The sequence below is a fragment of the Gobio gobio genome (genome assembly GCF_949357685.1).
Source record: "Gobio gobio genome assembly, chromosome: 13".
NCBI classification, from domain to species: domain Eukaryota; kingdom Metazoa; phylum Chordata; class Actinopteri; order Cypriniformes; family Gobionidae; genus Gobio; species Gobio gobio.
In genome coordinates, this window is record NC_137106.1 from 29,148,634 (window position 1) to 29,175,018 (window position 26,385).

The 26,385-nt window shown below is 37.3% G+C and overlaps 1 protein-coding gene across 2 annotated transcripts in view; it reads left to right on the top strand.

Moving 5' to 3' along the window:
- ryr2b (ryanodine receptor 2b (cardiac)) overlaps positions 1–24,728 on the top strand; it is an 84,475-nt gene extending 59,747 nt beyond the window's left edge. The window contains exons 75-103 of one of the 2 annotated variants that reach the window (XM_079833088.1): positions 922–1,034; positions 2,007–2,058; positions 2,154–2,204; positions 2,427–2,526; positions 3,180–3,259; positions 3,398–3,474; positions 3,767–3,840; positions 3,986–4,066; positions 6,659–6,747; positions 7,009–7,137; positions 7,421–7,525; positions 7,648–7,729; positions 8,471–9,000; positions 9,073–9,792; positions 10,039–10,103; positions 13,119–13,254; positions 13,379–13,465; positions 13,665–13,853; positions 15,251–15,381; positions 15,536–15,578; positions 18,053–18,189; positions 18,380–18,446; positions 18,541–18,687; positions 19,101–19,235; positions 20,715–20,871; positions 21,194–21,258; positions 21,561–21,661; positions 22,164–22,215; positions 23,726–24,728. In XM_079833088.1, coding sequence (XP_079689214.1) covers positions 922–1,034; positions 2,007–2,058; positions 2,154–2,204; positions 2,427–2,526; positions 3,180–3,259; positions 3,398–3,474; positions 3,767–3,840; positions 3,986–4,066; positions 6,659–6,747; positions 7,009–7,137; positions 7,421–7,525; positions 7,648–7,729; positions 8,471–9,000; positions 9,073–9,792; positions 10,039–10,103; positions 13,119–13,254; positions 13,379–13,465; positions 13,665–13,853; positions 15,251–15,381; positions 15,536–15,578; positions 18,053–18,189; positions 18,380–18,446; positions 18,541–18,687; positions 19,101–19,235; positions 20,715–20,871; positions 21,194–21,258; positions 21,561–21,661; positions 22,164–22,215; positions 23,726–23,821 — 3,891 coding nt within the window. In that variant the 3' untranslated portion in view covers positions 23,822–24,728. The remainder of the gene's footprint in view (positions 1–921; positions 1,035–2,006; positions 2,059–2,153; positions 2,205–2,426; positions 2,527–3,179; positions 3,260–3,397; positions 3,475–3,766; positions 3,841–3,985; positions 4,067–6,658; positions 6,748–7,008; positions 7,138–7,420; positions 7,526–7,647; positions 7,730–8,470; positions 9,001–9,072; positions 9,793–10,038; positions 10,104–13,118; positions 13,255–13,378; positions 13,466–13,664; positions 13,854–15,250; positions 15,382–15,535; positions 15,579–18,052; positions 18,190–18,379; positions 18,447–18,540; positions 18,688–19,100; positions 19,236–20,714; positions 20,872–21,193; positions 21,259–21,560; positions 21,662–22,163; positions 22,216–23,725) is intronic. The other variant, XM_079833089.1, reaches the window with a different exon arrangement.
- Positions 24,729–26,385: the final 1,657 nt, after the last annotated feature.

The following is a 26,385-nucleotide window of genomic DNA, read 5'->3' on the forward strand; positions in this document are numbered from 1 at the left end:
TGGCCTGGTCTGATTAATCACATTTCTTCTACATCACGTGGATGGCCGCGTGCGTGTGCGTCGCTTACCTGGGGAACACACAGCACCGGGATGCACTATGGGAAAAAGGCAAGCCGGCGGAGGCAGTCTGATGCTTTGGCCAATGTTCTGCTGGGAAACTTTGGGTCCTGTCATCCATGTGGATGTTATTTTGACATGTACCACCTACCTAAGAATTGTTGCAGACCATATACACCCTTTCATGGAAACAATATTCCTTGGTGGCTGTGGCCTCTCTCAGCAGGATAATGCGCCCTGCCACAAAGCAAAAATGGTTCAGGAATGGTTTGAGGAGCACGAGTTTGAGGTGTTTACTTGGCATCCAAATTTCCCAGATCTCAATCTAACCGAGCATCTGTATATATATATATATATATATATATATATATATATATATATATATATATATATATATAGACCAGCAACCTGCCAGAACTTCTGCTTTTATAGAGGTGATCACATTTACTGGTGATAAGTTAATCAAAGGCATTTGATTAGCAGTGCCTGACCATTACTTACCCTCTTAATTCCTTAAAAATGTATGTTAACAGTAAGGGGGTCCTAAGGGCTTTATTTTTGCTAAAAGAATAAAATGATGACGGTGTGATATGTCATGTGAGGTTTTATTTTCCAAATGAAGACCTGCCAACGACCAGATAAAAAAATTTGATACAGAAAAACCTCCAGTCGTCCTGTCGTTGTTGTGATCGATCCATCTCATTGGCAGTATTCCTCTGCACCTTCTACCCTCGATCTTTGCAATCACAATATCCTTTTCCAGTGTTCTTTCCCTTCAAACCATGTGACTACAGACTATATACATATATATTTTACCCTGGTATTTTTTTGATTATATAGTAATAGGAATACTTTTATACCCAGCAGAAAACAGCTTATGTAGAGATCCTAAAGGAGGGAGCAGAGCAGAGAAACAACATTGATCCACTCCATCAGCTTATCAATCTCTTCAGTCAATGTGCCTTGACTGAGAGGAGGTTTGTATGTGTTTATATGTGTGTTGTATATGTGTGATAATTTTATGCATTTTTTTGTTGCATGCATCAAGGATAACCAAAACCATTTTAAACACAAAGTATCTCACCTCTGCTCGCAAACTGTTCTAATGTTCTACATTAGAAGCAGCCCGACCAACTTGTCTCATATAAGGCACACAAGATATCTGGCTCTAAGTTTACAAGCAAGTTTACAAATCAGGACAAATGTTATGCAGAACACACAAATATTGGTTGAAACTACATTTTTAATTAGAACTGTTTTCTATCAATACATTTTGCTAGGGTCGTGATGAGGGTGCGCAAATATGATCATATTACCCCATCCTCACTTCACTGGCTTCCTGTCTCGCTCAAGATTGAGTACAAGGTCTCCCTCCTCACTCACATTTATGGTGACACCCCCCTTTAACTCAAGGAACTCCTCATCCCACAAACTTCTACATGTGCCCTTCTGTTCTGTTTCAGCATATGTCCTGAAACCCCCCAGGACCAAGCTCCGTACTATGGGAGAATGGGCTTTCTGCTCAGCCATTTCCCATGCTCTCCCTAACCACCTGAGGACACCATAGACTGTCAAGCACAGCCTTAAAACCCTTTTTAGCAGAGCTTTTGGTTGATTTTTAATTTGTGTCCTTTTTCTTTCTTCACTTTGGGATTTTGCTTAAACATAAAGTGTGTTACAAATAAAATGCATTATTATTATTTAGGTTAGGTGCTTTGCTCAAGGGCACCTCAGTCGTTTCCTGCCAGTATTGAAAATCAAACCCACAACCTTCAAGTTACAAGTCCGACTCTAACCAAATAGACAACAACTGCCCCACTGACATGTAAAATATATATCTAATGATATAGTATCTTAGATTTTGGTCTTTGCATTGGACTCATGCCTAAAAACAATAAACGGAACAAATCTTAGCTCATCTGATTTACTCTTGTCATCTGTATCTACAGTAAACTTGAGGAGGATGACCTGTACATGTGCTATGCTGACATCATGGCCAAGGTAAGAAGCACTGCTGGGACTTTCTGAGCAAAGTTTTTCAATTTTGCCACAAAACGCATGCAGCATTCAAGCTAAACTGTAACTTTGCACTGCAGAGTTGCCAAATTGAGGAAGACCAGGATGAAGATGGCCTGAAATCATTTGAGGTAAGCAATGGAAATGAATAGGATCTGAGTTGGTATTGATTCAATTGTAGAAGAAAGAGCTGAAATTAGAATAGCAGAGGATGCTGACATAGTTATGTACTGTACTGCACTCGGGTTCATTAATTATGCAATCGATGATTGGCTTCAGAAATAATAGACTGAGAAACAGTTGGTGTGTTTTATTTCTTAGTGAATTGATTAGTAACTAATTATTTGTCTTAGGAAAAAGAGATGGAAAAGCAGAGGCTGCTGTATCAGCAGGCCCGACTTCATGAACGCGGAGCTGCTGAGATGGTCTTACAGAACCTCAGCGCCAGCAGAGGTATCAGTCAAAATGCAGCCTGTTCCTTCATCTTATTCCTGTCAGGGGCAGGGGTTTTCATACTGGGGTCAATGGAGTCCATAGGAAAAAAGTAGAAAATAAAAAAATCTTAGAGCTGTCAAAGTTAACATGTTTGGATATTTATAGATTTTTTTTAACAGTAATTCTTACATTTATCACATTTTATTCTGCCATGAGATATTTTATTCTATCGAAAACCCTTATTTTAACAGGAATATTTCAAATGGGATTTTCAGTTTCATTGTGATCCTTCAGAAATCATTCTAATCGTTCTGTGTTGATTTAGTGCTCAAGAAACATTTCTTATTATCAATTTGAAAATAGTTTTCTCAGGATTCTTTTGTAAAAAAGAACAGCATGTATTTGAAATAGAAATATTTTGTGACATTATAAATGTATTTGCTTCATTTAATTCATTCTTGCTTAAAAATAAGTATTAATTTCTTAAGAAAAAAGAGCTTCCATTCAATTTTAGAAAAAGGGTTCCTCACATCATATTTGAGGCTTCCTTGGCATCAAAAAGATTGAAAACCCCTGGTCTAAGATACAGGTCACCATTCATATCTTGAGCCAGCTGGCTGTGACTTTTATTATTGTCAGTGCTCTTAAGTTGGATGTGATATTTGAACCAGGTGATATGGGGCCTATGGTAGCAGCCACATTTAAGCTGGGCATTGCAATCCTGAATGGAGGAAACCCGTCTGTCCAGCAGGTAGGTTTGAAAAGGTCAGGCTGGATTATGTTGGAACGATAACACAAAACCCCCAAAGTTTTGACATTTAACATCAAAACCAACTTTTATATAACAACTACTTCATGTTCATTCTTTCTGTTGTTAAATTCTTTCTAGAAAATGCTGGATTACTTGCGACAGAAGAGAGACGTGGGCTTCTTTCACAGTCTGGCCGGCCTAATGCAGTCTTGCAGGTTTGGCTGTTATTTGCTAATGCATTGTGAGACGTTTCCCTGTCAGAAAGCACCTAAAAGCGGAGCAGCGCTTTGTTCACTCATTTATCACCGTTAGCCCTCCTTCTTTGTCCAGTTTTAAAATTACTTGCTAAAATCAAGAGTGCAGAACATCCTTTTACATCACTTTTTTCCCTATCAATCTGTTCCATTGCTGTAATTGGAAGTGTCTGTTGAGTGTCTGGGTTTGTATTATAAAAAAAAGAAGAGGATTGTGTGTTTGATGTTGGTGTTGTAATTTTGTGTGTCACAGCGTGCTGGATTTGAACGCATTTGAGAGGCAGATCAAAGCGGAGAGTTTAGGAGTGGGTGCCGAGGACAATTCAGGTACATCACTGACATCCACAACAGTGCTTGTGAAGTGCTTCTTTGAAAAACGAGTGTATCTGTCAGATGAGGCAGACTTTTCTTTTTATTGACATTGATTTGCCTATATTGCATTTTTCATTCACCTTCTCTCTTTCTTTCTCAGGCGATAGAGTGATGGCAGATGAACAGCTGACCTGCGATCTTTTCAGATTCCTCCAGCTTCTTTGTGAAGGCCATAATACTGGTTAGAACAAACATGTTGTTAGTTTGTTCTTTTCTTTTAATAGTGCAAGGTACTTTTGTCAGAAGGTGAAGTGTAATTTTAGTTAAAATACTACTCCTATCCTGCTTCGACAATACTATAAAAAAGCCATTTGCAGATTAATTTCCCCGAAGAGTGTAAACAATGGTCCAGCATATCACAATTTGGCTCGAGCAATGGCAGTATGGGAATTACGCTACCTTTGAAAAGTTGGGTTTCTTTTGAAAGGAAAGAATTTCATTCAGCAAAAGTAACAGTAAAGACATTAATAATACTATGATATTTTCTTTCCTATTGTGACGTGTCTCTGAGTAAAACAGCTTCTCGAACAAGAAAAAATGTAGGGCAGGATTTGATTTCGGGAATTGATTGGATCGTTGGATTATGTTGGCTTGACAAAGTATAGCCTTCTTCTTCTTCTGAGACTAAATTTAAACAGTATCCCCTCCTAGAGCTTTATAGCTAAAACCACCATAGACCTTTAGGGTGTGTTCACACTGGGCATGTTTGGTTCAATTAAAACGAACCCTGGTGCGATTGCTTTATTAGTGCGGTTCATTTGAATAAGTGCGAGCGCTGCCATCCAAACCCTGGTGCGTACCAAACAAGTGGACTGCGATTGCTGATAAGATGGGTCTCGGCCTGGTTCCAAACGAACACTGGTGTGGTTTGAATTAAATATAAATGCAACATGGATCAAAGACATGTAAACGAATGTAAAACGGGATATTATGTCACAAGATGCGACGCTAAAAAAGGATAGAATGGATCTTCGATTGTGAGTGTGACGGAGGGATTCCTGCCACTGTTTTGACTCCTTTAAACATTTGTGACCTTGGACCACAAAAAAAAACGGTCGTAAATCGCATGGGTATATTTGTGGCAATAGCCAACAATACATTGTGTGGGTCAAAATTATCGATTTTTCAAAAAGATTGCTTTTTCTTTTTTAAAAATCATTAGGATATTAAGTAAAGATCATGTTCCCTGAAGATATTTTGTAAATGTCCTACTGTAAATATATATAAAAAAATATTAGTAGTAGTAATATGCATTGCTAAAATTTTCTCAGTATTATTATTATTTTTTCTCTAGATTGAGAAATGTTTGAGATGTTCTCAGATTCCAGATTTTCAAATAGTTGTATCTCGGCCATATTTATTCAGTTTTCAGATGTTGTATAAATCTCAATTTCTAAAAAATTAACCCTTATAACTGGTTTTGTGGTCCAGGGTAACATTTTATAAGTTCTACTCAGCTAGACAAAATACCATCATATGTTTACGCACATACAACTAACACATTTAGCCCAGCATACAGCCTTGTTTTGGATATTCTGTTAGTACAGTCAATAAATATATGTAATAAATGCTGACCAAGCAGGTTGTGAACATGTCCCTTTGGTTTTAGGTTCAGTATCTTTAGTTTTGGTGTCAAAATGACAAATAATCTGAATGCTAAGCGGACCAGGACTAAGCGTGGGTTGCACCAACAAGGATGAATCTTAAATCTAGATTAAATCAAGGTTTATCTAATAATTCTGTTGCACTACTAAACCTTAAACCTTGTTTAAAAATAAGCATGTTAACATTTAAATCATCATTTTGAACCTGGATTTAATTTATGTTTAAAATAGATTAACTTTAATCCTGTTGCTCCATAACTTTAAACTCAGATTTAAATATCAATTAGGGATTCATTTTAAATGAACATGTGAGGAGGTTTAAATAAAATAAAGTGCCCCTACAATTAAAATATACAGATGATTAAACAGAGATAGAAACAGTGGGTGTGTCGTCAGGTCTCAGAGGGGTGTTTATTACAAATAATAAAAAAATATATATAAATAAAAAAACGCATTGAGCCGGTAGTACGAGGTTAAATTCTAATCCCTGATTAGTTAATCTGGGTTTAAAATTAAGTGGTGCAACACAACTCGATTTAAAATAAAAACTAGATCAACAAATAAACTGTGCTTAATTCAACCCTTGTTGGTGCAACCCACCCTAAATGTTTTTGGTCCGGATCAAACGAAGCAAGCCAACCAAACTACAAGTATGAACACACCCCTAGACTGATCTGACTCGGGTTAATTTTCATTAAACGGACGTTTAAACCTATGAAATGGCCTATAGACTTTTATTGAGGGTGTCAAATCTTTTATACAATAACTCTAATAGAGTATTTAAGCTTCATCCACCAAGTATCTATCACTAGCAAAGCCTTGCTAAATTAGCTTGCTAAAACATGTTAGAAACCTGCTAATTCATACTAGCTATGTGTTAATTCATGCTAACAACATGATAATGTTAGCAATGTGCTAAAACATGTTAGCAACTTGCTACAGCTTATTCATGTTGTTTTGTTTTCTATCATCAAAAAAAGAGCTGAATTCACAACATTATCACATTATTACAACATTATTACACATAAATCATGAGATTATTTATTACAGTTAAATGTAATGTAATAAAATCTACTGACAGCCCTATTTTACACATATTAATCTTATACAGCATCAATATTCTGTTCTGTTTTTGAACTGGAGGTATACGACTGAAATTTCCCCCACAGATTTCCAGAATTATCTGAGGACTCAAACTGGAAACAACACCACTGTCAACATCATCATCTCCACTGTGGATTATCTGCTTAGGATCCAGGCAAGCCCATGACTCAACTCCAAACACTAGTTTCCTACATTTTTCATTTCAACTGTCTGTAATATACATGACGAAAGACTGAAAAGTGCATGTTTGCTGCTGTAAGTGGTTTGAGAATTTCAGCACAGAATAGAGAAGGGCCCAAAACGGTGAAACAGAGCTTGTAGCCAAATAATGTTTCCATAAACCATTTGCTGCTGACAGGCCACCTCCATTTCATTTGTCTGATACTGAGAATGATAGATGGTCTCATATCTGCAGGAGTCCATCAGCGATTTCTACTGGTATTATTCAGGGAAGGATGTGATTGATGAGCGTGGTCAGCACAACTTCTCCAAAGCCATCAGCGTGGCCAAGCAAGTGTTCAACACACTCACTGAATACATCCAGGTAAATGCACACAAGCAAATGGGTCAGCAGAGATAGGGCTTGTATGAAAAACTGTAAATCTGCTTAAAACTGTACACATTTAACATTTTGATAACGGTGTATTATAAGATTTGACATATTCCCTCCTTTTTAATATTTTATTTCAAATAAATGCCTCTCAGAGGCCTGACACTATGCCGGTGTCTTGCTTCGTTCAACATCTTGTGTTCCAATGTTGTGAAGCAACAGATTTAATAATTCTTGGTCACTAACATCAATTAAAACTTGTAATTATCTAATTTAGGGTCCGTGTACAGGTAATCAACAGAGTTTGGCCCACAGTCGTCTGTGGGACGCTGTTGTTGGCTTCCTCCATGTGTTCGCACATATGCAGATGAAGCTTTCTCAGGTTAGCCTATAGACAAAAGTGTGTTAATCTTATGTGCTAATTTATTCATCCATCAAGTACAAATTCACAAAAACTAAAGAGGATAAAAGAAAGATACATTTTTTTTTGTTTTATGTCTGCAGGATTCCAACCAAATAGAGCTGCTGAAGGCTTTGATGGACTTACAAAAAGATATGGTGGTAATGCTTCTTTCCATGCTTGAAGGTAGGAGAAATGTTGAAGGTCTTCTCAATGCTTTTCCATGCACTTAATAATATTAGTATACTAAGCTTGTTTTCACATTTGGTTGGATTGTTTGGCCCTTGCCATCAAATATTTAAACATTGGAATATCGATTTTCTTTGGAAAAGGATGCCTATGTACGAATACATATAATTCACTGCAGTTTCTAGCTGAAATGAGCACTAGTGGCAGTAGAATAACTATAACTTTTATTCCTTATCACACAAATTATGATTATGGGGCAGATTATCAATAAATAAACACTTGTTTTTGCACTGTTCTTTGCACAATACTGTGTTATGACCTCAAAACCCTTTTACCATAGACCATGATTTGTAAACTATGTGATGCAAACTTGAGGTTTGCATCACATATTTATGTTTTTTCTGCTGTAGTAAACTTGCTTAGTAGCTCACAGCATCTGTTTTGGGATAAAACAAAATTAACTTTTACCACCACTCACAGGACATTTTTCTTTGATTTTACTTTGAGTAATCTCAAGTGATATAATTTTGCAAGCACTGGGTTGAAATCTTTACAGAGCACTTGTGTTCATACCAACTGTGAAACCGTATTGCTGTCCATATGAACCACATGACTTTGGAAACGCCCTTTTGCCCCTACCAAATTAACCAAATTCTGATATACCAAACGCTGTAGTTTGAAAGGGCCCTAAGTGTCCTGCAGACATTTTAGGCACATAATGCTCCAATTTGTTTCTAGGAAATGTGGTGAATGGGACCATTGGCAAACAGATGGTAGACATGTTGGTAGAATCATCCAGCAATGTGGAGATGATCCTCAAATTCTTTGATATGTTCCTCAAACTCAAAGACCTTACATCATCTGAAGCCTTTCGCGAATATGACCCAGATGGCAGAGGACTCATTTCTAAGAAGGACTTCCACCGAGCCATGGAAGGGTTCAATCGCTACTCTAAATCAGAAACCGAATTTCTGTTATCCTGCGCAGAAATGGCGAAAAGCGATTTGCTGGATTACCCAGACTTTGTGGCACGTTTTCATGAACCGGCCAAAGAGATCGGCTTCAACATGGCGGTTCTTCTAACCAATCTGTCCGAGCACATGCCCAATGATGCCCGCTTGCAGAATTTCCTGGAGTTGGCGGACAGTGTTCTTAAGTATTTCCATCCTCACCTTGGAAGGATCGAAATCCTGGGCAGTGGGAAACGGATCGAAAGAGTCTACTTTGAGATCAGTGAATCCAGCCGCACTCAGTGGGAGAAACCACAGGTATTAAATGATCATTTGCTAATCTGTGTTTCTTATATAAATCTTTGTAAATGCATGTTCTTAATGATTCAGGTTAAGGAGAGCAAACGACAGTTCATCTTCGATGTCGTGAATAAGGGAGGAGAAAAGGAAAAGATGGAGCTATTTGTCAACTTCTGTGAAGACACCATCTTTGAAATGCAGCTTGCTGCGCAAATATCTGGTTCAGAGAGTGGAGAGGAACTGAAAGCTAAGGATGACAATGAGGAGAAAGACAAGGTAGAGATGAATGAAAACCTCACAGAAGACAACAGGATGACCAAAGACTCAAGATGTTTCTCCATAAGGAACATCAGAAAACGGATAAAGAAGATAACCGTTATGAGTATTATCTCAGTGATTTTCTCTTTCTTCCACAGCATTCTGCTATTTATCACTCATGCCTTTTTAGGTCTGATTTGGTACTGCTTTTATCTGCTCTACCACATCTTCTTGAGCGGATGGATTATTGATGTGGCTAAAGAGATTAACCTGGCCGACCTTTTAGGTGACTTTCAGGATCCTACCATGGTTGAGACCACAGGGGTCAGAGAAGGAGCGGTCAGAGAGAATAACGTGTGCCATACACGTGCGTTTTCGTCTCGTGGTAATCTTAGAGGCATGAGTCTAGATCTGTCTGCAGTGTCCAGGGACCCCCAGCTCCTCACAGATATTTTCGGCTTGTGTCTGAAGAAGGAGGGAGAAAAGTACACATTGTCGAGTGGAGACCAACTTTCCAGTCTGGATGAATTTCTAAACACCTCAAAATGTCAGGTAAATAGTCTAGAGTATACCATTGTCAACTTACTGTCAAACATGTTACATTTGATTGTATTTATCCTAGTCATGGTATTAATTACTATTCATTTTTGGAAATGTTTGCCTATGATGTGGACCTCTTTCCTCTTTTTTTTAATTTTTAAAAAGTCCACTTTGAGCATTTGTGTCCAAACAGTGAGGCCGTTTAGTGTGTCCTGTGTCCATTTATGTTAATTTACTGTATGTCTGCTTTGTTAACAGGTTGAAATCTATGAGGATATACATGAGGTGCAAGAAGAGGAGGACTCAGAGACTGAGAAAGCTTTGTAAGTGCTTCAGATTGGGGAACGATAAAACTCTGAAAACTGAACTCTAAAACTCAGAAAAAACTGCTGTTTTACCAGGGGAACACCACTGATTTTCTGCTTTCAAGTGAATCATTACTTTCCCCCAAGGGATGCTCAGGGAACATCTAAAGAGATCTTTGAATACTCTTGATTATACCCTTGAGTATGTATGGTATCCTGTCCCTGAACAATTCACATATACATTTTTTTAAATAAAATATAGTTGAATGTTGCGAATTGCTGTTACCCCCACTGAAAATCAACAAATATTTCATATTTAATAAAATTTCAATTGACCCTTCGCTAAGCCATGCCCAAAAACCGCCACAGGCCAATCGTGGCTTAGCAACCGTAACTAGGTGCGGAAGGTCTGTCAAGCTTTCGAGCGAGGGAAACATGCCGAAGTGTTTTGTGCTTATGGATTGTGCAAATCTGATGCCCGGTATCCTAAAAGTTTGGATGGGAGGGTGGAATTTTTTTCCATTCCCCAAACCTAAAACCCAAGGGGAGAAATGCCGGGTGTGGATCAAGTAGTTGATCAAGTGTGGGAGTATATATATTTTTATATTTATAAATATAAGCAGGAGAATGTTATCATTGCAAAGTGGTCAGGCTAATGTCTTGTGTTTATTCCACAAGACTAATGAAGTGAAGTGAAGTGAAGTGTGGCCAAGTATGGTGACCCATACTTGGAATTTGTACTCTGCATTTAACCCATCCAAGTGCACACACACACCGTGAATACACACCCAGAGCAGTGGGCAGCCATATTGCTGCGGCGCCCGGGGAGCAGTTGGGGTTTCGGTGCCTTGCTCAAGGGTCTCACCTCATTCGTGGTATTCAGGGTGGAGGAGAGCGCTGGTTATTCACTCCCCCCACGACAATTCCTGCCGGACCTGAGATTCGAACTCTAGTGAAGAAAGTTCGACTCTAACCTAATTTCACTTACCCTGCTGTGTATGAACATAGCTGTTCCTCAATTTGTGTTTCCCATTTGAATGGTCAGCATATGAGGCGGGTGCTGCTTGCGCTGGGACCTATAGGCTTTAGCTTCAATTTTGATAAAATTATTCTCTAATCGGTTTTATATTATGTTGTGGATATATCCCTCTAATGCATACTGTGGTCACTTTTATCTTGCTCTCTCAGATATTTCACCTGTTCGCCAAATATTACTAATTATCTCCTTGGGAATGTCTGACATGCGCATACATACTGTAATAGACGTGCCAGGCACGAAAGCTTGTCAGGCGTAGCGACAGTAATTAAGGAGGGCGGGGCTTAGCAAAGGGCTAATTCGTTTTGGCATTTGCTTAATTATATTATATTAATTGGAGAATACTTTTTTAATCAAAAACATGCACCGTGACCACCAGTGTAGTCTGATTCCTGAAATGTCTGAATCTCATGAGCCTTTTTGAATCAGTTTGAAGCACTGCCCTATAGAACCTATATGAATTGTATATAAAATAATATAATCGTCCCGATCCCAAACTTTTAAATGTTAGTTTAAACAAAATCGATATTATAAACTAAATGTAGCCAAATAAATCAGAATCAAGTTGAATGAAAGTAAGAGCTTATGAATCGGAATCGAACCTGGAAATCTGCTCATATTGGCTACTTGTCACGGGTTGCCGTGTTGTGAAATCCAAAGGATGAAGTGTGATGCAGAATGAACGTTATAAACAATATATTTAATAAACAGAGAGCAAGAATATTCAATGTAACATTAACATAAGATGAAGAACAGAGAAAATCTCAGGGCTTAAATACACAAGGAAGGTAATCAACAGAACAGGGAACAGGTGTGGACTAATAAGAAACCATGACAATGAATGAATGAGTAGAAATCGTGCAAATGGTGACGAGAGGTGTGTTCAGCTTGAAGCGTCACTGTGCAGACCGATCAGTGTATGACATCAAAGTACCGCGAGAGCGATTAGAAAGCATATGCGGTATTATTTTGCGGTACTTTGATGTCATACACATGATGGTTTGTGCAGTGCCGCTTCAAGTTGAACACACCTAATGAAAAGACTGAAAACTTAACAAGACAGAAACTAAACAAGACAGAAACTGACAGTGACAAAACTCAACCATACTGTGTGAGTAGTTCACCTCATTATTTGATGGTGTCTAAAGAAACCCCACTATATATTGCAAAATATAGTGTGTATAATGCTGCCTTCACGTGCTATCGGAAAATTTCCTAATTCCCACTTTAGAAGTCATGATTACGAGCTTGTTGCATTCAAGTGCTTTGTTGTTGGAGTGAACAGGAATCATGGTGGACACCAGGTTATTCTTGCCTATTTATTGGGAAAATCTTATTAAAACCAACATTATATAGTCTTCCATGCACCGATAACCATATAAACATTCCAGATAGTCCGCTTTCTGCTGATTCTTTAATTTCAGTCAAATGCAGGCTATTTTCGCTGTGTACCAAACATACAACACGCTTCATATGATTATTCTTACATGTAAATATGTAGGCTACTACATTAATGTCAAGACAAGACGACATAGCTGTTTTGGGAAAAAAAACTATAAAACCACACCTGCCACAGCAGTCTAGTTCTCTCCGCCACCATGTTTAAAGCTTATGACACGGCCATCTCGGGAATTGGGGTATCAAAATTATTTCCGAACTTCCCAGTGGTAAACACGACATCAGAGGGCGTTCATGTGCAATTTTTACGTAGGAAACTCGTATTTACGATAATTCCGATAGCATGTGAAGGCAGCTGTACTGTACTGTACTGTAGATGCAAATAAGTGAATACAATGCACTCTGCCTCTGTTTTCTGCTATGTTCTGTGTGCACTATATGCTGGTAAAAATAGGTTCTGCACAAAAATGTTTACACTGCTTATGCAGGCAGAGTGAATGCAGTTACTGTACCTGTTAATATTGCATTCTAAATATTTATGTGCTGCTTTTTGAGTGCAATGTGAAACAAGCCTAAGATACTGCATTTAAATTTTGCAGTGATGAGGATAAAAATAAAGGCGAAAAGAAGTCTAAAAGGAGAGTTCGAAAGCTCAGCTCTTCAAAACTAGACGAAAGTGAAATCCAGGTTTCAGCTGTTTGGAATATTATCTGCTCTCAGAAGACCAAATTGCTGGTATGCTTCTTTCTCGTTGTTGTCCAACTGCACAATATGTGCACACTGTACTAACAGATGTTTAGCCATATGGATCTGAACACTTATGTGATCTGATGACTTGTACTTTGTATTTGCTCTGTAGAACTGTTTTGCAAGAAATTTCTACAACATGAGATTGTTGGCTCTGTTCCTTACTTTTGCCATCAATTTTATTCTTCTGTTCTACAAGGTGAGTATTGATTTTTCTGCTAAAACATCAGCTTTAATGTTGTTGGTCTGGCTGGTCTGTTTTAATGTGTTTAGGCCACTTGGATTGGGAAACCAGCTAAAATAACTGAATACCAGGTTGGGAGACCAGCTAGACCAGTTCAAACCACCTTTTTTCACACCTAAATTTGACCAAAAATATTTAAATATTTCATTTTTAGGTTTCATCGACCATTGGTGATGATGAAAATGTGGAGATCGCTCTTTGTGATGACAGAACCAAGGGTTCACAGAAAGTTTATTTTGAGCTAGAAGAGAACAGTGGCTACATGAAAATGATTCTTTGCATCCTGGCTGTCTTGCATACACTCATCTCACTCTACTGTATCATCGGCTACTACTGTCTCAAGGTTACACACACAAACAATGTACACTTCAATATCGTGTCTGTGCAAGTAAACCACTATATTTCTTATGGTGAAACTTAAAGACCCCCTGTGGTGAAAATCAAGTTTTTGATGATGTTTATACAGTGCATCCGGAAAGTATTCACAGCACTTTTTTCACATTTTGTTATGTCACAGACTTATTCCAAAATGTATGAAAATCATTATTTTCCTCAAAATTCTACAAACAATACCCCATAATGACAACGTGAAAGAAGTTTGTTTGAAATTTTTTACAAATGTATAAATAAAATAAAAAACACGAGAAAAGAAAACATGTACATAAGTATTCACAGACTTTGCTCAATACTTTGTTGTAGCACCTTTGGCACCAATTACAGCCTCAAGTCTTTTTGAGTATGATGCTACAAGCTCGGCACACCTATTTTTGGGCAATTTCTCCCATTCTTTGCAGGACCTCTCAAACTCCATCAGGTTGGATGGTGAGCGTCGGTGCACAACCATTTTGAGATCTCTCCAGATGTTCAATCGGGTTCAAGTCTGGGCTCTGGCTGGGCCACTCAAGGACATTCACAGAGTTGTCCCGTAGCCGCTCCTTTGTTATCTTGGCTGTGTGCTTAGGGTCGTTGTCCTGTTGGAAGATGAACCTTCACCCCAGTCTGAGGTCCAGAGCGCTCTGGAGCAGGTTTTCATCAAGGATGTCTCTGTACATTGCTGCATTCATCTTTCCCTCGATCCTGACTAGTCTCCCAGTTCCTGCCGCTTTAATTTTTTAATTTGTAATACATTTGCAAAGATTTCAAACAAACTTATTTCACGTTGTCATTATGGGGTCTTGTTTTCGAATTTTGAGGAAAAATAATGAATTAGGCTTTTTGGAATAAGGCTGTAACATAACAAAATTTGGAAAAAGTGAAGCGCTGTGAATACTTTCCGGATGCACTGTATGTCTATGTGGTGTTTTTAATATGCTTTGAGACAAAGCATGTGCAAATTCATTGCTGAGTTTTCAAACTGCAGTAGAAAAAAGACGTCACAAACTACCTTGTAACCAATCACTTCAACGTGCAGGCGGGCTTTAGCATATCATTAACTATGCTGCGTAGCAGGGGAGTCTCAAGAGAAGCCAGGTTATCCCTGTATATTTTTCTGTATATATGAAAAACCGGGTACATTTAGCAATATAGCAGGTGAAATATGTTTATCATGATGCTTGGATGAACTATATGCCTTTCTCCACTGACGTTCTTGTTCAAGATTTGAGATTATCCAAAGAGAATCTTGTGCTTCAATGGAAGATGTATTTGTTAATTTCCAGGCTTAAAAATCTCAGATTGTTTTATATGGTCTCAGGTGTATAAAACATCCAACTACCTTTTTCATAATTTTACCTCTGACAGGTTCCTTTAGTCATTTTTAAGCGAGAGAAGGAGCTGGCTCGTAAACTGGAGTTTGATGGACTCTACATCACAGAGCAACCTTCTGAAGAAGACATTAAAGGCCAGTGGGACAGAATGGTCATCAATACACCGTAAGAGCTTCATAACTGCCTTATAAAGGCTCACATTGAAACAGTGAAGCAATGGCTGACCTTCTATATGATTTAAAACATTTGAATTATCACTACTACACAGTACAAATGTTGCAGCTCTTCGGTAATATTCTGTTTTCTTTGCTGTTTTCAGATCATACCCAAGCAATTATTGGGATAAATTTGTGAAAAGGAAGGTAAGTTGAACAAATAAAATATCTTCTCTAAAAGTTACAAAAAAACATTTAAGAGCATCATAGTATGACAGTATCTCAAAGCTAACATTACGACTCTAACCCCCGGTTTCACAGACCAGGCTTAAGCCTAGTCTCAGACTACAATGCATGCGTACTACAGACTACAATGCAAGCCTAGTCTCAGACTACAATGCATGCGTACTACAATGCAATGCATACAATTCAATGTAAATTGAACTGAGGTCTGATCCTGGCTTAATCTAAGCCCTGTCTGTGAAACCAGGACATATAGTCTTAATTTTAAGATTATATTTTAAAAATGAGTCCCGGTCTAAATTGGTGTAATCTTAGTCTTAAAGGGTTAGTTCACCCCCCCCCAAAAAAAAAAAAAAAACATTAATTACTCACCCTCATGTCGTTCCAAACCTGTACGATCTTCGTTCATCTTCGGAACACAAATTAAGGTATTTTTGATGAAATCCAAGAGCTCTCTGACCCCTCCATAGACAGCTATTTAATTAACACTTTCAAGTCCCAGAAAGATAGTAAAAACATTATTAAAATAGTCCATGTGACTCCAGGTGTTCAACCTTAATTTTATAAAGTGACGAGTATACTTTTTGTGTGCAAAAACCAAACAAAATTAACAACTTTATTCAGCAATTTCTTCTAGCCTGTGTCAGATTCTTGCGCTGTTGACGTAGTGTAAACAGTGCAGTGTTTCCTAGTTCTACAGCAGAACGACACGTGCACATGCGTAGTGGTGCTCACATGAACAGCGTTGGCCAATGATAAGCCGGGCGTTTTGGAAGTGCTGCACTGTTTACACTGCGTCAATAGCGTAAGAGACTGACACAGGCTAGAAGAAATTGTTGAATAAAGTTTATTTTTGTAAACTTCTATCTTTCTGGGCCTTGAAAGTGTTAATTAAATAGCTGTCTATGGAGGGGTCAGAGAGCTCTCGGATTTCATCAAAAATATCTTAGTTTGTGTTGCGAAGATGAACGAAGGTCGTACCAGTTTGGAGCGACATGAGGGTGAGTAATTAATGACAGAATTTTTATTTTTGGTTGAACTAACCCGTTAATACTAATATTAACAACATTTTTACTTTTCTTTTTTTCTGTTTAATTGTATTTTGACAGATTTGACATTTTCTGGGGAAAAAAAACCATTTTAACTCTAAAAACTGAATGTGTAAAACTGACTTGTCAGTTCTAAAATGTACATTCAGAACTGTTTTGACCGTTTAAAAACATCATAATACGAAAGTATCTCAAAACTCTAACATCTGTGACTCTTATCCTAATTTTAATATTAACTAGATTTTTACTTTTCATTTTAGTTTTTTTTCCTGCTGTATTTGAAGAGGTTTCTACATTTTCTGAAAGAGAAAAAAATGCCGTCACCTCATTGCCATGATAGTAGGGTGTTGTGGGTGATTGTTCGAAATGGTTTCTAGGTGATTATTTACTGGCCGACCCTTCTATATGACATTGAAAATTCCAAAAAAGAAAATTCTGTCATTAATTACTCCTACCCTCATATTGTTCCAAACCCTTAAAGAGTCATGAAACCCCAAAACACTTTTTTTGAGATGTAAACAGATATGTATAGGCTGCACATCATTGAAAACACTAAAGGTACTCAAGTGAAAAATAGTTATTTTTGCATTTTTCAGAGCCATTTCTGTCTTCCGGTTTGAAAAGCTGAGTCGGAGCAACGTCACAGAATCTGACGTCATTGTGTACTTTCAGCCCAAGTATGGGCTGGTCGAACATGCTGAAGTCGACCGTTTCGAGCGATTCTCGACATATATTCATGACATATATTCATGACATAAAGCTCATTCAATCCAATCACTGCACTGTAGTATGCATAACATATAATTTAGTTATTATGAATGAGGCAGTCACTTCTGTCAGGTTCGTCTTCCCCCATTATTGTTGAGACATGGGTCGTAAGTGCTTGTTTCCTCTGTGCCACAACACAAAAGAGTTGTTTTTGATTACTTACCTTCATGTCGTTCCAAACCCGTAAGACTTTTGTTCATCTTCGAAACACAAATTAAGATATTTTTTTGATGAAATCTGAGAGCTTTCTGTCCCGCCATTGACAGCTATGCAACTAAAACTTTGACGCTAAAAGAGATTGTAAAACTAATCCATATGAATTGAGAGGTTTAGTCTATAAGATGCTTCCTTTTTTATCATCTGCCATGTGGAAATCGTAAATCCAGTGCCTTAGAAAAGCAACAGCAGACCTCTCAACAGTAAGCCTGGTCTGAGATATCATTCGTGTCTGCTGCACGAACAGTGTTGGATGAATTGCGTGCCAAACATAATACTTGGGTGCAGCACCAGTAATAATGATCCAATCCTTTGATGTGGTACAGTAAGCTGTGTTATTTGAGCTGGAGGTTCAAACTGTTTTTCTGTTTTTGATTCATTCTGTTATTGCTTTCCGTGCTGCAGGTAATGGCGAAATATGGAGAGCTGTATGGATCAGCACGCGTCAGTGATCTTCTGGGTTTGGATAAAGCTGCTCTGGACTTCAGCTCAGAGGCTCATGAGAGGAAGAGACCTGTACAAAAGGGTGCCATCACTGCCCTGTGAGTTAGACCCCTCTTCTTTGATTTATTATAATAATTTCACCAACCAAACCAGCTTCTGTTCAGAGAAACAGCCCAATCAGTTCATCTTCAGACTGACAATGAAAAAAATGAGTTCCGGAGGATGGCAGCAGTGTTCAATGCGATATGCTTAAAATAAATCAAATAAATCATTCTCATTTTTTCACAGCTTCAGATTAAACACCATTGATGTGAAGTACCAGATATGGAAGCTGGGAGTGGTTTTCACCAACAATGTAAGATTTGTGACTCTTTGAACACTCAAAGTGTTAAAACAGAAGGAGTCAGTGAGCCAAATCTAACATGAAATTGTGTTTTGCTTTCTCTCAGTCCTTCCTTTACCTGGCCTGGTATATGTTTGTGTCAGTTCTGGGTCATTATAACAATTTTTTCTTCGCTGCGCACCTGCTAGACATCGCCATGGGCTTCAAAACACTGCGCACCATACTATCATCTGTTACACATAATGGCAAACAGGTACTACACCAAACAGGTGTGTGTGGATGTACGGTGGCCCCAAAATGTGTTTAGACCCTCAAGTCACACAAATATGAATGTCATTATACTATGTAACAAATAAATAATATACTAGAACTAACTGGACATGTTTTATCTATATTTGTTAATATTTCTATGTTCTTTTTTCTATTTTAATCTGTTTTAAAATGTAATTCATTCCTGTGATGGCTATGCTGATTTTATGCTCAAGAAACCAGCAAATATATATATATATATTATTGTACCATCTTTCTTTAAAATAAGTGCCAGGTGGTTTCTTATTTTCTTGTTGTCATCTAATACAGTAACATTCATACATTTTTAAGCGTGACACTGTCCACATTTTTGAGTCACTGTATGTCTGCGAAGAAAGGCTGTTGTCTGTGTTTCAGCTGGTTTTGACCGTGGGATTGTTGGCCGTGGTCGTGTATCTCTACACCGTGGTTGCCTTTAACTTCTTCCGCAAGTTTTACAACAAGAGTGAGGACGGTGAACCAGTGGACATGAAATGTGAGGATATGCTCACAGTGAGTAGCCCAATGTCTATCTATCTCTTAGGTTTAGAAATAGTCATGGTATTGATCTCAGAAACATGAGAGCATTAACATAAACTTCCGTTCAAAAGCTTGGGATTGGGAAGATTTTTTTTTAAATGTTTTTGCAAGAAGTCTCTTATGCTCACCAAGACTGGATTTATTTGACCCCTCCAAAAAAATCATAGGTTCTCCGAGAAGGGGACGAGGCACTGCGTCTGAACAAGATGCTATATGGAACACCATAACATCTTGTTCAGACGCAGTGCGAGTTCCCATTCGAAAGGGAACAGTAATATCATTTTAAAATGTAATTTATTCATGTGATGGCAAAGCTGAATTTTCAGCATCATTACTCCAGTCTTCAATGTCGTATGATCCTTCAGAGATCATTCTAAAATGCTGATTTGGTGCTGAAGAATACTTTTCTTTTTATCAATGTTAAAAAGTTGTGGAAACCCTGATAAAAAAATAATTCTGGAATATTTGATCATTGAATTAAACATCTTAATTTAATGCATCCTTGATGAATAGTTAGGAAAAGCTAGTTCCTATCCAGTATTCAGCAGCCTAGTAGGGGTGTTGTTACTCATCACATGTTAAAATGTTAGCCGATCATAGCAGAATCCATTCACATTATACATAAGTTACATATAAAATCTATACATATAACAGTAACGTATAAAGGTGGTGGAAATGGTTATATAAAGTTCATTGACAAATAAAGCTTTAAAAATATTTTGAAAACGGATGTAACTCATATTTTTGAGTCATGAAGAATGTGTTTTAAAAAGTTTCAGTTGTTAACATTTATTTAAACTTATTTTTGACTTTTTATGTCAGGTGGTACAACCAAATAGCTGTTTGTATTTATACTGTAGTTGTAACACCCGACATGGAAAGTGTACCAACCTACCCATACTTGAAATGAGCAGTTTTTACCAGTATTTGAGAGCGATCTACAAACCTTTTCACTCTGCCAAGGATCAGTTATTACCTTGTCAATTCATAATAAAAGAGCCACGTTTGCAGTTGTGCCACCCTGACATTTGAGAATATACAAAATGCTGGACAATTTTTCAATGATCTCAATAGCTTTAAAACTACTGGTATTTATAAAATCTGTTTATATGAAATGTTTCAAACCTAAAATGATGCCATGGTATTATTTGGTTTTAAATTTTGTATTATTAAGGCATCATTTTAAATAGTTTTTTTAATCTGTTAATTTGTTCGGACATTTAAGATAACAAAACATAAAATAATATGTATTATTTAAATGTACTAAAAATGAATTCAAACTAAATAGAATTAAGTGACATATGTTATGAATTTATCAAATTATTTTAAAAGGAAATAATGCATTTGGACACAAAAATAGGCACGTCATGTCATTCACCCATAAAACAAACGTATTACTGTTTTGGTGCATGAATAAAGCAAAAAAGTTAATAATTCTGTATGTGTGCTTAGTGTTACATGTTCCACATGTACGTTGGCGTGCGAGCCGGAGGAGGAATCGGAGATGAAATCGAAGACCCGGCCGGTGACGAGTTTGAGTTCTTTCGTATCATCTTCGACATCACCTTCTTCTTCTTCGTCATCGTCATCCTCCTCGCCATCATCCAGGGTGAGTGATAGAGAGATTTCGAGAGTCATTTTAGTGAAATGGCAAAAAACTGAAGTGTGCACCAAATTTCAATAAGGACAATGAGCCGAAGTGTTCGGGTTTAATTATTTAGTTTGTCCTCTAACTCGAGTCATGCTGAGCAGCGCTGGAGAGCTTCATTAAAAGATCCCGCTCTCACATGCTGAGAGGGGTTTATGGGAAGAGATCTGAGGACTGTGTGAGGCTAGAGGAGTGTGAAATACTCATGATTCAAATGTTTGGCTTTTGCAACTTAATTGTGCATGTGACTAGTGACTTGCTCTGTTGTCATATCATTTGAAAGGTCTGATCATTGATGCATTTGGCGAGTTGAGAGACCAGCAGGAGCAGGTTAAAGAGGACATGGAGGTGAGTTCAGATTTGATTAATTTAGCACCATGCTACATCCTGAATCCGTTCAGATTTATGACACCTGTCGTCTTGTGTTCCAGTTAACACACTGAATTAATTTATCGAAAACCAAACATTTCTTTAATTATAAATCAGAGCTACACTGTACTTGTGAGTTAATATTTTATTTCTCTGTTAGTAAATACATCATTAATCTCTGCCAGACAGTCTTCGGACTAGACGTTGGTTTTATGCTAATTGATCATCTATAATTAAACAGCGAATGTGGCGTGCCATTAAGTCTGTTTTTCTTTCTGTAGACTAAGTGTTTTATCTGTGGCATTGGGAGCGAGTACTTTGACACGGTGCCCCATGGCTTCGAGTCGCACACACTGCAAGAACACAACCTGGCCAATTATCTGTGAGTACTAGAGAACTGAGATAAAGGTCAGAGGTCACTTTTGCCTAATTTACGTCATGTTTTTCAGTCACAATTTTAAAGGCTGTTGTGACATCAGTATTCTGGTGGAAAATAAGTCTTTTGTGCAGCTGGTCAGGACAGAGAGCATGTCTTGACAAAAAAAGGTACTGTGGTGGTGCCACGATGGTAATGAAATATGAATGTATGATTAACATATACTTTTGTATTTACATGGTATCTCAGGGTCTCCAGGACTCCCTGGTAGAAGAGATATTGAATCTCAACGGGACCTTCCTGGTTAAATAAATAAATAAAAAAGTTTTTTAATGAATATCATTGTATTTGCAAAGTACTGTAACCAAAAACATGATAATATTGTTAATCGAATCCTAATAATCCAAACAATGGCAACAAAGTTTAGCCTGTTAAAATAGGAGTTGTATTTCTATTTTTATTCACTGAAAATGGATAACATTTGTTTTGTGTTTTGTTTGCCCTTTAGGTTCTTTCTGATGTATCTCATCAATAAGGATATAACAGAACATACTGGACAGGTACAACATGAATCTTTATTGAAAAAAGATAGATGGACATTTTTAGAGTGAAAGATGTGTGCTTGATAATAAAGTAATTTTTGTTTTATTATTGTAATTCTCTTTATGGTGGCATTTCCGCCGCATCTCTGGCATGCCTGCAATCTGTGCAAAATGCGGTGGCAAGGCTCTTAAAGAGGGTTAGGAAATTTGAATCTATTACTCCCCGTTCATTTTAGAATGAAAGGGATAGTTCACCCAAAAATGAAAATTAGCCCATAATATCCTCACCCTCAAGTCATCCTAGGTGTATATGACATTCTTCTTTCAGACGCATAAAATCCTAGTTATATTACAAAAGTCCAGGCTAATCCAAGCATTAGAATTGGATTCATAGTTGCTCCGTTTTTGAAGTCCATAAAAAGTGCATCTGCCCATCAAATAACGTGCTCCACGTGGCTCCGGGGTGTTAATAAAGGCCTTCTCAAGCGAATCGATGTGTTTGTGTAAGAAAAATATCCATATTTAAAACTTTATCAAGTCAACTTTCGGCCGACCGCCTTCTGTGGAAAAGTGTTGAATGTTGAAAGTGAAACTCAAGATTCGTGCGTGACGTCATGACGAGCGGACCTGGTCGCATTAGTCTTTCGATCGGCAGAGGAACTTTCAACATTTTTTCCATAAATTGAACAGGGAAGGCGGTCGGCCGAAAGTTGACGTGATAAAGTTTTAAATATGGATATTTTTCTTACACAAACACATCGATTCATTTCAGAAGGCCTTTATTAACACCCCAGAGCCGCGTGGAGCAGTTATTTGATGGGCAGATGCACTTTTTATGGACTTCAGAAAAAGGTGAGTAAATTATGGGCTAATTTTCATTTTTGGGTGAACTATCCCTTTAAATATCTTAATGTTTGTATATAAAGCTTAAAATAATCAGGTCCCCATGTACCTTACAAACCTATTGATTCCTTATAATCCCATTAGAGCCCTGCAGTCAGAAAACCAAAAACTACTTACAGTACCAAGAACAATTCACCTTCAAAAAGGCGATCGTGCTCTTGCAGTTATGGGACAGAGATTATGGAACGAGTTGCCTTTACCTATTAGATCTGCTATATCCTTATCAGTATTTAGGAATCTGCTAAAATCTCACCTAGTTCTGGCAGCATACAATAGTTAAACTAGGTGTGTATGATGTTTGATTTGTTGCATGTGTAATTTTTGAACAAAAAATAATAATTTTGATACTACTGTCCGTTTGCTACTTTTATACTGATATTATGTAAAGCACTTTGGTTCAACCTTGGTGGTTTTGCTATATTAATAAGCAAACAACAACAACATAATATGTGAAACCATTGAACATTATCTTTGAATTTGGGGTCTGTAAGATTTGTCAAAAAGTTTTTGAAAGAAGTCTCTTATGCTCACCAAGGCTGCATTTATTTGCTCAAAATACCACTAAGAATAGAAAACATTTTAATGTTTTAAAATATTTTGACTGCTGCACTCTTTAACACAACAGGAATCATACGTGTGGAAGATGTTCCAGGAACGCTGCTGGGAGTTCTTTCCTGTTGGAGACTGTTTCCGGAAACAGTATGAGGTTCAACTCAGTTGAAGAATTCCCGTTTAATTTCTATAGTTCGGTTGGTAAATGCTTGTAAAGTATGTCTGGGATGTTCTTTTGATAATAAGAAGCTGGTGTATTACTGTTGTGCATGCTTGTTTGGTTCTTACTATTTATTCACTACATATACATTTTTATAATACACATTTATTTGTATAACACTTATCACAATACATAACGTTTCAAAGAAGCTTGTCAGAAAATGCATGTTTCTGCATTGTACAGTTCTAAGATAATACAAATCATGCAATTAGCTAACATCATGTATTCACTTAAGCAGAAACAACGTTAAAGCAATGATTTCAATAATTGGGAAATTTGGCAATTTTGTATGTTGATTCAGAGTTTATCATCTGAAGTCCTGTCATCTCTTCACAAGTGTTGGAAGTCTTTGTAAGAGTCTGAGTGTAATCTCCAGTTACCTTGCAATGGGCTAGTTGGTCTTATTTTATTAATATATCATATTTGTAACTTTAGGGCACTAAGTTGATGCTGTACTTTTTGGTCATATGGAGTTCAAATGAAACCTGTCACTTTGGAATAAATGCAAGTAGTATAAACTAAAACATGGCATTTCTTTAGCTTGAAAATCTCCAGAACCCATATTAATGTCCACAGTAAATCATACTGGAAATATTAGAATATAATTTTTTTTTTATATTATCATTAGTCAAAATGAGTGCCGCTTCCATGCATTGATATACCAAACTTGTAGCACAAACAGCGCATTACTTCAAGAACGTTTAAAACTGGTCTTATTTTAGCTCTTCCAGGGTGTTGCGTATCTGATATTAATAATTTATGGACAATCTCACTCCCTCATTTGCACTACAAAAATATTTTTTTTCTTGTTTTCCAGTAAACTTATATAATCATTCTTAAAGCCACATGTTTATTTAAATGTCTCCAGTGTTTCAGTTACTGCAAGTTTATTTTTGTACCTCATTGAAATCGTTTTTTTGAATCACCTCTCTAATTATTTAGATTTATGGTTAACAAACTGGCAGACTAATTATGGATTAAGGATTAAGATTATTTTTGTGCACTGTGGGATGTCTGTAGTTTGAAATTCATAACCTTCATTTACTCTTGTTCTCACTGTATTGTTCACATCCCTTTTTCTTTACTCTCTTCATCCACTGTCAGCCTTCTCGCGTTCGTCTCCTTATTTTCAACAGCCACTCCATCTTCTGTGGTTCTCATCTCTCTCAACTCCTCTCTCTCTCTCTCTCTCTGTCTGTCTGTCTGTCTGTCTGTCTCTCCGTGTGAGAGGTAGCACTCAGATCCTGAGCGTGAAATGAAATTATACGGCAGCCCACATCACATGCGGCTGGTCGAGTTGTTGCTGCTGCAGGGCATGACGCATTGATCTCCATCCATTCCAGAGGTGCTGTCAAAGCTTTAACCCCCATCTACATCAATGTTGCACAGTCCTGCTGGTGTCAGTCTTATTAAAAAGAAGACAAAGGACAGAACAGATTACCATATGTGTAATAGAAGGAAAACCATTGATAGAAAAAACATCAGCAGTAGCCTACCAAAATTCCAAAGTTATATATATATATATATATATATATATATATATATATATATATATATTAGGGATGCAACAATACAGTTAGTCCACGGTTCAATACATACCTAGGTTTTTAACCACGGTTTTCGGTTCGGTTCGGTTCTGATGGCTTGTCACATCAGTTTTTTGCTATTCTATTCTTAGGCGACAGGAACCGCAAGAGGTTAAGGAGAAAAAAGACTATTTTTTAATTGCAATACTCTTTCTTTATTTTACTTAAAAAAATTGAAAAACCTTACTTAAACTTAAAACTTTACTTAAAAAAAACCCTTATACACATTCCTAGTGTATTGTATAATATAAAATAAGTATATATATAAAGGTTTACACTGGCAGCTCAGAGCAGTACAGCAGCATTTAAGTATGTAATTGAATGAAAAAATTTAAAAATAAAACACTACATACACTTCACTATAAAATAGGCTATACACTGATTCTTATTAAAGCTACTTTATTAAAGTTTTTCAGTCAAGAGCAGTGAGTGATTTTCTCTTTGTCTTTTGTTGTTGTAACATTAAATGGATAGTTCACTCAAAAATGAGAAATGAATACAGGTTTGGAACAATATTAGAGTGAGTAAATAATGACATAATTTTATAGGTGAACTGTCCCTTTAAGGACCGCGTGTTCACTACTGCACTGCTTAAAAGACCTCCGTGCATCTAATACAGACACACGCCGATTTTACTTTCACTTTAGACATAACCGACTGTGTTTATATTAACCTAATGTGTATTTGACATTATTAGCGCAGTAATACTACTTCCAGTAATAGTCCAGTAATCATCGTTTGACATGCGTTTAGTGCGCGCGCTCGCAAAAGCGCATGTTTAAAACATACCTGTCAAGTATCCCGTTTTGGCCGGGAAAGTCCCGTATTTTACCCTTCTTTCCCGCCGTCCTCCCGTATTAGTATTTTCCTGTAAATCTCCCGTATTTTAACCTGCGTTATTAAAAAACAATAATACCGGAGTAAAAA